This window comes from Callithrix jacchus, chromosome X, assembly GCF_049354715.1.
Source record: "Callithrix jacchus isolate 240 chromosome X, calJac240_pri, whole genome shotgun sequence".
Classification (NCBI taxonomy): domain Eukaryota; kingdom Metazoa; phylum Chordata; class Mammalia; order Primates; family Cebidae; genus Callithrix; species Callithrix jacchus.
Window position 1 is genome coordinate 82811325 of NC_133524.1, and position 12824 is coordinate 82824148.

At 34.7% G+C, this 12824-nt stretch overlaps 1 protein-coding gene across 2 annotated transcripts in view; it reads right to left on the reverse strand.

Moving 5' to 3' along the window:
* Positions 1 to 12824, reverse strand: part of POF1B (POF1B actin binding protein) — an 89527-nt gene that overhangs the window by 4010 nt on the left and 72693 nt on the right. Inside the window, exons 12-16 of one of the 2 annotated variants that reach the window (XM_002763050.6) lie at positions 12636 to 12788; positions 12212 to 12331; positions 10440 to 10568; positions 9524 to 9606; positions 412 to 526 (exon numbers count right to left, since the gene is read on the reverse strand). In XM_002763050.6, the coding sequence (XP_002763096.3) occupies positions 412 to 526; positions 9524 to 9606; positions 10440 to 10568; positions 12212 to 12331; positions 12636 to 12788 (600 nt within the window). Of the gene's footprint in view, positions 1 to 238; positions 527 to 9523; positions 9607 to 10439; positions 10569 to 12211; positions 12332 to 12635; positions 12789 to 12824 lie in introns of those variants that run through there. The other variant, XM_078362989.1, reaches the window with a different exon arrangement.

Consider the following 12824-nt stretch of genomic DNA (forward strand, 5'->3'; position numbering starts at 1 on the left):
CTGAAACATGCCTTTTCTCCATTTTTCACTTCCCTTCATAATTGTCTATGACATTTGCTACCTGCTTTAAAAAAAGGGAAACTTTTTTGGAAAATTTGAATGGAACCCATTCAATAACTACCGAGATAGGGAAAAAAGAAATAAAATTAGCATGTTGCTAATGTTAATCTTCTTCCTTTTATGGGGCCAAAGTTATATTTAATTTATTGTACCTTAAATAATCAATTATATTGTCCCATGTATGAATCTTTCCAAAGTTTCTTAATTCCCACTATATCTCAATAATGGAAACAGAAAATCTCAAGAGAAAAAAATACTCAAAGTTTTTAGTTCATTTGGTATTTTGCCTCAATTTTAAAAGGCTGTACATATATAGTCAAAATAGGGCTAAAAACACCCAAGTGAACTTACACAAGTGTATTTGTCTTCTGTTTTCTCAATCACAATAGTCTTTGTTTCACTACCTGGTGGTATATATTCATAGTCATCATACAGGAGGCCTAGGATTGGATATTGTGTCCTGTACCTGTAAACAAGAACAGAGTTGGTTTACAGGCTGCATGAGAAAATAACTTTCATTCCTTTTTAGTCACTCCTAGTGATTGCCCTTATTGCTGAAAACCAGTGAAAGAGAATCTTAAAAATAGCCTCAGAGAAGAAAGGACATTATTCAAAGAGTAAAAATCATAAGATTAACAAAAAACTTCTCAGTCACAATGAAAATCAGAAGACAGAAGAGCAACATTGTTAAAGTACTTTTTTTTTTAAATGACTGGCTTACTCATCTATACACAACAAAAATATTTTTGAATAATGAAGAATTGACAAAGACTGTTGTCAGACTTAAAAGGCCAAAAGAAGTCTTTACCAGAAAAGAAGCATAAGAAATGTTAAAAGAAGTTTTTAAATCAAAGGGAAAATGATATAAGATAGAAATTTGAATTTAATCAAAGTACATCATACTAGAAAGATAAATATGTAGGTAAATTTAAAACATTGTTTTTCTTATTATTCATATTTATTTAAAATGTAATTGACTTGAAAACAAAAATAATGTATTTGGGGGCTAATGACATGTAAAAGAAAATATATATAATAAAAATAGCAAAAGTTATATTAGTCATATGAAGGGGAAATGGAAGTTTACTATTACAAAGTTGTTATGCTACATGTGATGGGATATAATATTTTTGGAAAGTAGGCAGTGTCGCTTAAAGAAGAAGGCTATATACCCTACAGCAATCAAAAGAAAGAAGTACACCTAATCAGCTAATAAAATAGGTTAAATGCAACATGAAGAAATAATTAATGCAAAAGAAGAGAGGAAAAGGTAAAGAAAGAAAATGTGAGATAAATACAAAACAAATAGAAAGATGGTAAATTTAAGTCTATCCATATAGATATGTATGACCTAAACACTCCAATTAAAAAGCAATGATTGTGAAATGAGATTAAAAACTCAAGACCCAACTACATATGCTATTTAAATATACAGACCTTAACACTCTAAATATAAACAAACTAATAGATTAGTGTAAGAGGATGGAAACATACGTACCCTGCAATTTCTAATCAAAAGAAAGTTGGAGTGGTTATATTAATATTAGATGAAGTAGCCTTCAGAACAAGAAGCATAATGCATATAAAGTGTGATTTTATAATGATAAAGGTGTCAATTCATTAACAAGATGTAGCACTCCTAAATGTTCATTCATCAATAGAACATAACAATTTTAAATGTTTATGTCCCTCCCAGCAGAAATTCAAATTACATGAAGCAAATTCTGGTAGAACTGAAAGGAGAAATAAACAAATCCACAATTAGGGTTGGAGATGTTGGCATGCCTTTCAAGACAATTGATGTAAGTAGAAAGAAAATAAGTAAATACATAGATGAAATCCCCAAATATGTGGAAACCAAAAAAATACAAATGTAAAACACCCATAGATCCAAGTAGAAATTAAAAGGGAAATTAGAAAATATTTTGAACTAAATGAAAAAGAAAATATAACTGATCAAACTTGTGTGATGCAGCTAAAATAGTGCTGAAGTAGAAACTTATAGCATCAAATTTTATATTATGAAACAAGAATCATCTAAAATTAGTGCCCTGTGTTTCCAGGTTTTGAAACTGGAAAAGAAACAGAAACAGAAAAGTAAGTGGAAAATAACATAAGAAAAAACAAATATAGGAGAAGAAATTACTGAAATAGGAAACAAAGAAATAGTACAGGAGTATCAATTAAATGAATCTGATTCTTCAAGAATATCACTAAAATTGACATAACTCTAGTCAGACTGATAGCAAAGAAAAAGAACATACAGTTAACCAGTATCAAGAAAGGGATATCACTATAGGTCCCACAGTCTTTGAAAGAATAATAAAAAAAATTATGGTAAATTTGTGCCAAAAACCTGCAGATTTAGATGAAATGCACAAATTCCTTGAGAGACACAAAGTTCAAAAGCTCACTCAAGAAGAAACAGATAATCTGAGTAAGTATAGGCCAAGTTTTAAAATTGAATTTACAATTAGATCCTTTCACACAGAGCCAACTCCAGTCAAGGATGGCTTTACTAGTTAACTCTAGCAAAAAAGTTAACAAATAAATAATATCAATCTTACATAAACTCCTTCAAAATATAATATGGTAGTGCATTCTTCTCGACTCATTTTAGGAGGTCAGCATTACTCTGATGACAAAGCAGAGGCATTATGAAAAAAGAAATGTACAGACTACATTTGTACAGACTACATAGTGTACAGACTACGTGGTGAATACAGGTGTCAGATCCTTAACAAAATTTTAGCAAATTGGATGGAGCAATTTATGAAAAGGATACTACATTAATCCAGCAGGATTTATCCCAGTAACAAAAGGTTGGCTTAATATTCAAAATTCAGTATTTCATCATTTTAACAGATCAAACAATAAAAATTTATGTTCAGGTGTGGGATTTCAAGAATGAAGGAATAAGGAATTTGACAGACCCTATCTAGAAAAAAAAATGTTTCAATTATTTCACTAGCGAAAATAGTATATATTTTTAAAATTAATCATTTAAAGTCTCTGGAACTAATTTAAGGGAGGATAACAAATAGAGAAATGTTCAAGAAAATCTACTAAACCTTGTTAATAACATTGAAAGTCTATGATATTTGAGCCATGACCTGCTTCATCCAACTACCTCCCACCCTTCAGTTCATGTTTCTGGAAAGAGTGGTTGAGAAGTTGTAATTTCTTCCTCTACCCTGTCCCCTACTTACAGAATAGAAACTATACCAGACATGGCATGCTGAAAATATTGGGCTCCAGATCAACCCCACCCAACATATTCCTTGGTCAGAGATTCTACAATGAGAGGAGCAAGCTAAGATTACCATGGTCTGCCACCTCCCCTCAATGCCCACTGACAGAACAGAGATTGTTACTGGAAAAAGTGGGTGCCTGCCCCAGTTCAGTGCAATGGCACAGGGATTCTTCCCAGGTTGAAAGGCAGCGATATTATTTGGCTGTGTCCTCAACAAAATCTCAACTTGAGTTGTATCTCCCAGAATTCCCACATGTTGTGGGAGGGACCCAGGGGAAGGTAATTGAATCATGGAGGCTGGTCATTCTCCTGGTATTCTCTTGATAAATGAATAAGTCTCATGACTTATTTATCAAGGGTTTCCACTTTCGCATCTTTCTCATTTTCTCTTGCCACCACCACCTAAGAAGTGCCTTTCACCTCCCACCATTATTCTGAGATCTCCCCAACCATGTGGAACTGTAAGTTCAATTAAACCTTTTCTTGTTCTCAGTTTCGAGAATATGTTTATCAGCAGCATGAAAACGAAGTAATACAGATAGTCTGTAAATACAAATGCTCTGCAGCTCTGTGTGATGGGACTGACTTCATTTGAAACAGATAATATAACAATCCATGTCTAAGAGCATTGCTGAAAATAATGGTGGACTTGGTGGAGAGCAATTAAGAGGAGGCTGGAAGCTCTAGAATACGAGCAAAATGGCAGAGCAGCTTGAAGAGAAATAGGGAAAGAGATGGCTAAAAAGAGCCCTACTGAGATCACAGTCATTTATGGGAATCAAGAAGGCTATGCACATGTCCTAGACCACAACCACTCAGGCACATGCGGAGCAGAAAGTCGGGGAGAAATGAAAGCATTCCACAACCTGGACAAACCATCAACACAGGTGACATGACTCACTGGCATAAGGGACTTAAATGTATCCTATAACAAACTGTTGAACAAAAAGCTGCTCTGGCCCAGGGACAATTCCTGGGAAACCAAGCTAAAAATAAAATCAGGTTCATACATGGCAGTCTGGGCAACCATGTGCATGCCCAAGGCTGCAATCTTTCATGTGCAATTAGGGAGGGAGCCTCCAATACACTAGTCTCTGGCTGAATGTGGGACAAAAAAATACAAATATCCTGAACTGCGATGGTAGCTCCCAAGCCACACATATATCCTAGAGTGTAAAATTATAACTGGGTAAGGTGTCATAAACACAACTTTTTACCACTAAGTGGCTTATTCAAGCCCAGGGGCCAAGTCCATTCTGGACCTTAGGGTAGCCTCCATTGATCACTGGTACTCCATCCATGTTTCATTTGTTAGATGTTCTGGGTCATGGGGCTCTCTCAGGCAGAGACTGTGTCTAGCAGACGCCCTCACCCTTCCTGGACAGGCCCTGCAGAGGGAGGTATGCCCTGCTTCTGCACTGGCCTATGAACTCACACCTCACACTCAGTGTATTGAGATTGGGGGCTCCTGCCCAGATTGAGTTCTGGCAAAAATCTCAACTCAGAACTCCTGAGCTGTGTGCTGCAACCTTGGGGCATTGGAACCATATCAGTGACTTTGTCCTTTGGGGTCAGGTACTTGTGCTGAGGGAGCTGAAGTTCCTAGGCTGTGGGGAAAGCACTCCAGCAGGGCCACTGGCAAAACAGTCAGGCCTAGCAGTGGAGACTGTGCTGTGTGAACACAGTTGCAGAATCAGCCAGGCAAGAGCCTTGGAGGGATTGTGGACAGGAGGACATGCAGAACAGATGTGTCCAGAGAGCCTTGGGTGATGGGTGCCTATGGCTGCATTTTGTTGCAGCTGCTCCACATGTAAAACCCTCTGGGGTCCATGTTGGCTAGAGCTCTGTCTTTGTCTATTCTTTGGGCAGATCCCCTTGACAACTGAAATGACAGCAGGAGTTGTGGGATCTCTTGTAGCTAGGATGCCAGAGGTTCACGGTGAGAGTGGAGTGCCCTGCTGTCACTTCACTCACCCATTCCTTAGGAGGTGTTCCGGTCCAGGAACTAATCCTGGTGCTTGGCACACCCATGCAGTTTTCCCAGCTTTCTCTCTATTCAGCCTAAGCATCTGTGTAACCTATCAAATCTCAGTAATTTCTCTCCAAAGATCTGTTTGAAGTACCAAGAGATAGTGGATAATTCACTGGTTCATTTACTGGATATTTTGGTCTCTTGTGGTGGGAGAAGTGCTTCCTGGATGTTTCTACTTGGCCATCTTGTCCCTCACTCCAGAAACTACTTTCAAAGAGGACCAGATGGTGTATTTAGAAGACAAAGACTTCAAAGAAGCTATAATATATTCATAGGGCTGGGCACAGTGGCTCATGCCTATAACCCTAACACTTTGAGAGGCCATCAGGGGATGATTGCTTGAGACTGGGAATTTGAGACCAGGCTGGGCAACATGGTGAGAAAACAATGAACTTAAAAAAACATGCTTAAGGAAGTAATGGAAGATGATCTCAGTGAAAATGTGTAACAACCTCCAGAAATGCTTTATGCCATAAAAGAAGAAGAAAACCTGGCAGAAAAATTCAAAATTAACTTTATCAGAATGCTCAAAATTAATAAAGTTTTATAGCAATCAGAGAGCATTTATTTAGGAAAAACAGTTAAATCTTGGTTAAATCAACAAGCTTTGTGGCATTTCAAATAGTCCTATTCACATCTGTGTCTCTCCAATTTGTTGACAAATTAAACTTAAATTTAATTAAAGTTTTAAAGAATTGTCACTTAACCAATTTGAAAATCCTTTTTCATGGGAACATTTGTCAAAAATCATGTGTAGAAATTGTTTAATATCACAACTACCTGAAGTGGCTACAATGGTTCAGTCAGACAAGAAATTGACGAAAAATGGTAAATGGAAAAACTGAGTTATAAATTGTCCATAGTGGGCTTTGAAAGTTGTTCCTGGGAATCTAGAAAGCCACAAGTATGTGTAGGGCCATGTACAAGCTCAGGGCTGTACACACGTGAAGGAAAAACCTAAGAAAACCCTGAGCCTTCACTACGGGCTAACCTTAAAGCTTTGTGTAAACAGGAACTGGGGGCTAAGGACGAGCTATAAATTGCCTACCAGAACATTGAAGATGTGTCCAAACACAAAGAGCCTTTCAGTTAAAACCAGGATACTTACTAGTTTCATGTTTGTAATGAAACCTCCGTTTTAAATGTTAACTGACCGCTAAGATAAATGAGCAGAGACTTCATTGACCACATATGAAAAGAATACAGACTTTACAGAATTAGATCAGAACAGTTACTAAGCAAAAGACAATAACATCAACAGCAAACAATAGCAACAATGAACACCTTGGCAGGAGGGAGTATCTAATTTCCAGAGTTACCACATTATATTATTTTCAATGTCAAGTGTTCAATAAAAATCATAAGACATGCAAAGAAATAAGAAAATATTGCCTATAATGGGAAAAATCACTTGGCACTGTCCATTAAGAAGCCAGATGTTATATTTACATAGTGTTTTAATTAGCTATTTTAAATATGTTCAAAGAACTAAAGAAACCATGCCTAAAGAACTAAAGGAAAGGATGAGAGTTGTGCCTTATTGAATAAAGAACATTATTAAAGAAAGATAAATTACTTTTAAGAGAAACTACAGTAATTCTGAGGTCAAAAAGATAACTAGATTGTAAAATATCTTAACAGCCGATGTGAGCAGATGGAAGAGAGAATCAACAAATAGTGAAGACGGTCCATTGAGTTTATCTAGTCTGAGGAACAGAAAGAAAAAAGAATGAAGAAAAATAAACAGAGCCTCAGATAACTGTGAGATACCATAAACAGAACATTCTGTTTGTATGGGAACATACGAATATACATTCTGTTCTGTTTATGGGAACTCCACAAGGAGAGGGAAGAAGGTGGAAGGAATAATAGCTGAAGAAATGTCTGAAAACTCTACAAATTTGATTAAAAATATCAATCTGCACATCAAAGAAGCTCAACAAATGCCAAATAGAGGAAAAAAAAAATGAGAGCTCCAAACCTTGACACCTAATAATCAAACTGTCAAAGGCCATAGAAAAAAAGAATCTTGAAAGCAGTAAGAAAGAAACATGTAAGGGGGATCCTTAATTAAAGATTATCAATTGATTTCTCATCAGAAATTATAGAGGCCAGAAGGCAATGGGATAATATATTCAAAGTAACAAAAAAAATCATTGTCACCTGAGAATTATTTGATCCAGCAAAACCATTCTTTAAACATGAAGGAAAAGTAATATATTCCCACGCAAACAGAAACTCAGAGAATTTGTCACTACAAACCTGTTTTACAAGAAATACTAAAGGGAGTCCTACAAGAAATACTAAAGTGAGTCCTTCAGGCTGAAATTAAAGGACTCTAGACAGCATCCCAAATCCATATGAAGAAATAAAGATCACCAGTAAAGATAATTATACAGGGAAATATTAATTAAATTTCTGGGGTAAACCTAAGGGGAAAAATTCAAAAAATATAGTAATAAGTAATGAAAATGGAATTACAATGCTACTGTAGAAAATATTTTACACAGAAGAAGGCAGGAATGGAGGAACAGAAGAACAAAAAGCATATAATACATAGAAACAAATATCAAAATAGCTAATGTAAATCCTAACCTATAAATTACATTAATGTAAGTGCATTAAATATTCCAACTAAAAGCAGAGATTGGCAGAATGTAAAAAAAATAGAACTATTTGTGGTTTATTAGAGTCAAAATTTAGATTCATATAAACAAAAATGAAAGGACAAAAAATTTTACATCATACAATTAGTAACCAGAAGAAAGTTTATATTAATACAAGACAAAATACACATGAGTGTAAATATTTATGACCTTGGCTTAGTCAATAGTTTTTTTGCATATAATACCAAAAGCACAAGCAGGAAAAAAGATGAATTAGATTTTTTTCTATATTAAATACTTATGCTGCATATTATACTCTCAAGACAGTGAAAAGACAACTTATGTAATTAATGAAAATACTTGCAAATCTTGTCTCTGATAAGGGACTTGTATGAGAACATGTAAAAATTTCTTGCAATTCAACTATAAAAAGACAACCCACTTAAAAAATAGAAAAAGTATTTGAATGGACATTTCTTCAAATAAGATTTATAAATGGCCAATAAGCACATGAAAACTTGCTAAACATTAGTTATTAGGGAAATACAAATCAATACTCCAAATGGATATCACTTCCCACCACCTAGGACATTCATAATCTAAGAGATGAATAATAACAAATGGATTGGGAGAAAGTGGAACCCTCATACACTACTGGTGGGAATGTATGATGGTGCTTTTGCTTTGGAAAACAGTATGGCAATCCCTTAAACGTAGAGTTATTCATGTTACCTATCAGTCCCACTCTTACGCATGTATTCAAAAGAAATGAATACATGTACCTTACACACTTGTACACAGATGATCACAGCAGCATTATTCACAATAGCCAAAAATGGAAAACAACCCAAATGTCCAATTGATCAATCGATAAATAAAATGTATAACCATACAATTGAATATTATTCAGCAAAAAAAGGAACAAAGTCTTGACACATGCTAAATCATTGTTGCATCCTGCAAACATTATGCAAAAAATCCAGACACCAAGGACTACATATTTTATTATTTCATTTATATGAAATATCCAAAATAGACTTCCTCTGAACATATTCATAATTACTTTCTATTTGGTTTTGCTAAATGGCTGGAAGGTAATCTGTGGTCATATTGCTACCATGAGGGTAGAACTTACCTGATTATGGTGTCTACACAGGAAAGAGCAGAGCCAAGATATAAAGAAAGACAGATTTATAAAGGCATATTTTGAATACAAAAATCCATCTGGATTCCAAGTAATCCCACTTAAGTGAATTTAAAAAGTTTCAGTTTACGTTGGGTCTCTTGTCACATGCAATAGAAAGAGTCCTAACTAATGTGGTTCTATAAAAACAATTATTTGTTTTTCAGTTCCAAGGTAATTAAGATATTGTAAATTCAGGAAAAATGTGCTTCAGAATATTTTTGACCACAATAGTAATGTCTTTTTGTCAATATTCATTCTTCCATAGAATAATTGACCAGTAGAAAAGGCCAAACCCTGTCTAGTATGTATATATCAGTTAAACATGCAACAACTTGGATTATATGATCATCATTTTCATATTCAAATTTCATTTAAAAATACATTACTTTTTAGTGGTAATAGTAGTCCTTCCACCAGTGGAGGGTTGGTTATGAGATGAGTATATTTCTTGCCGCAACTTTGAGAGTTCCTTACAAATAAAAGATAATATAATCATTTGAAGGAAAGTAGAATGAGATAAGAAGTATATTTAATCATTTAGCAAGGTTACTAACAATAACTACACCTCCTCCTTTTTACTCCTTTTTGGCCTTGAGGTAATAATGTTCTAATCCCACTTGTTGAATATCATCTAGTGTTGCTTTGCAATACCTAATAAGTTATATTATATGCCTGTGCAGGAACCTGCAACTGATACAGGATATCTAAATTTGGAGGATAACTTGAGATTGAATGGGCATGGTTGTAAAGATGACGATGTGAAAGTTTTTGCTCTGAAAGCCTTAAAACTATGTCCATAGAAGAAAAGTATTGAAACTTCAATATATAAGCAGATATAGTTTCCTAACGGAGAATTTATCAATGAATGCTACTACAGGCACCATTTGCTCCATAGTAGCAATACAATATTACCCATAATTTTTGATAATTCCTTCAGTACCTATTGAATGCCATATCATGGGCTACAGATACAAGGAGGAATATAACACATGCTTTAATAAAGCATCTCATAACGTAGTAAGGAGGTCATAGTCTACTGGGAATTTCACTGCTAATTAAATATAAAATCAATGTCTTAAAAATATTAAATGTACAACAGCACTTACTTTTTGCTTCAATTCTAACTTTCATTTGAATCATTTATCCTGAAATATGTATATTCTACTTCCTCACTTGCACATATTTTATTTCATGAAATAAAGTGAGTCTTGCATATGTGTCCTTTTCTAGTCCATGGGAAGTATTTATCCCACAGTTCTAAGTTGTATTAGTTTAATCCACCCCCACCCCTTCCTTTTATACCTCTGACTGACGCTTTATAAGAGAATCCTTCTCTTCCAGCAAGCTTGTCAGTTCATGGAGCTTAAATTGGAAGTCACTACAACTTCCGTCTCTCTTTGAAACATCTTTTTGGTACTGGTTTAATTGAGACTAAGGATTTAAAAAGAATAAGTATTATTACAATCTTCATTTACAAAACATGTAACTGAGTTCCAGGGAGGTTAAGTGACACAAACTCACACTGCTAGTTATGAAATGAAAGTAAAATACCAATAGTCATAAACTTTTACAGAATTCCATGAGTATGTAATATGAATTGAAATGGCAATTAAAAATTTCTCCTTTTTTTAAGGTGCCTTTGCTATGTAGTACTAAACATTATCTACATAACAGTCTTAGGCCACAAGATTTAAAGTAAAGCTAAGAAAACAGGCACTTTAGATTCCTTAAATTACTAATTAAGGAAATTACAATACCAATAACTACTATTACATTCTGATTTTCAGTTTACAAAATATTCCTCCTGCATGAATTATCTCAGTTCTCACAGTAGCGCTGTGAAATAAGCATTATTATTATCATTATTATTATTTTGACACGGAGTCCTGCTCTGTCTCCCAGGCTGGAGTGTAGCAGTGGCATGATCTTGGCTCACCGCAACCTCTGCCTCCTGGATTCAGGTGATTCTTCTGGCTCAGCCTCCCAAGTAGCTGGGACTACAGGTGTGTGCCCCCATGCCTGACTAATTTGTGTGTGTGTGTGTGTGTGTGTGTGTGTGTGTGTGTAGTACAGTGTTTCACCATATTGGCCAGGCTGATCTTGAACTCCTGACCTCTTGATTCATCTGCCTAGGCCTCCCAAAGTGCTGGGATTACGGGCGTGAACCACCACACCCAGACATAAGCATTATTATAATATTCGTTTACAAAATAGATAATGGGCTCCAGAGAGGTTAAATGACACCTCCACACAGTAACATAGCTGCAACTCCAAGACAGATCTTCTACTACAAATCTTGTCCATTTCCCTCTTTAACTCATATGTGTCTAGGTTAGGTTGAAGTGCTATCAGTAATGTTAGGATGGAAAAGAAATCTGCTAGAAGTATTGGTAGGTTTTTAAAACAAATTATATTTTGTTTCATTTTGATTTTTGGTAAAAATTATGTAGTGATATTTGGAAAGACAAATATGTGATTATTTTGTTTATTAAAATATTTAAGTATATTTTACTACATTTAGGAATCAGGAAATTAAGGATTAGGTTAAGTAAATTCAACCTAGAATTACAAGATAAGGCAACATATACTTACAAATATCATCTTGATTTTGATGTCAATTATAGGTACATAAAACTTAACATTGTTTTTATCCTCATGCGTGACAAAGTTCTTGCTATTTATCATCCCTCAAAATTAAGTGAGAATTTTTACAAATCTAGCTGTGGCTCTGCTGGGCAATCTCAAATATTGCTTTTGCCTGCATAAGCATGCTTTAGGCAAAATCATAAAGAGTCCTCCACCTATCCAAAAAAATAAATTAATAGAAACCAAAACACTGAAATGAATGTCTTCTTTTATTTTCCTAGAAGAGATTAAGCTGAACTAGGAAATAATTTAACAATCATATTTTAGATAGAGTAATGTGTATTTAAAACAAAAGGATCCATGACGTATTTCTAAAACTCTACCTACAGCTAATTTTTTCTTGTAGCTTTAAACTTGAAGCCATCATTATGTTGCTAGAAAGTTTGTATTGACCTGTGTATTTATGCAATGTATTAAGATCAACATACCCTCAGTCTGCAGATCTCTCTATCTTTCTCCATTCTCAAGTTTTTTACCATCTCTGTGTAATGGTTGCCAATCTCATCCATTTTAGCCTGCAGCATTGGCCCTGTGCAAGTCTCAGAAACCTATAGAAGGCAAAATAACTATCTGTAATTGGATTGTTTTGAAGAAAATACATATTATGTTACAAGGATTATTAGATGAAAATTACATGATTAAGACGTTGAAATAATGAAAGCAATTTTCAGGAACTGCATTATAAAGCTCAAATGTCAGTGATTAAGATCTAATAGTGTGTAAGGGAAAGCAGTCCATATATTTTCTCAAGATGAATAGAATATATATATATTTACTATTTATATTACCAATGCTAGGATTACAATGATGTAACTAAGGCAGTACTGTGTATTTAAAATGAAGTTTTAATACCTGCATTCTAAGGTTTTGATTCTCTTGCTCTAAATTACGTTTGCAGTATTCCAATTCTTTTAGTCTGTATTCCATGTCTGAAAGTGTATGTCGAAGAGAGAGATTGTTTTCTTCCAGTGCCTGGCATTTTGAACTTGAGTCTTGAAGTCCCTGCTGTAAAGAAGACACAGGTAAGTAAGACAAATGCAT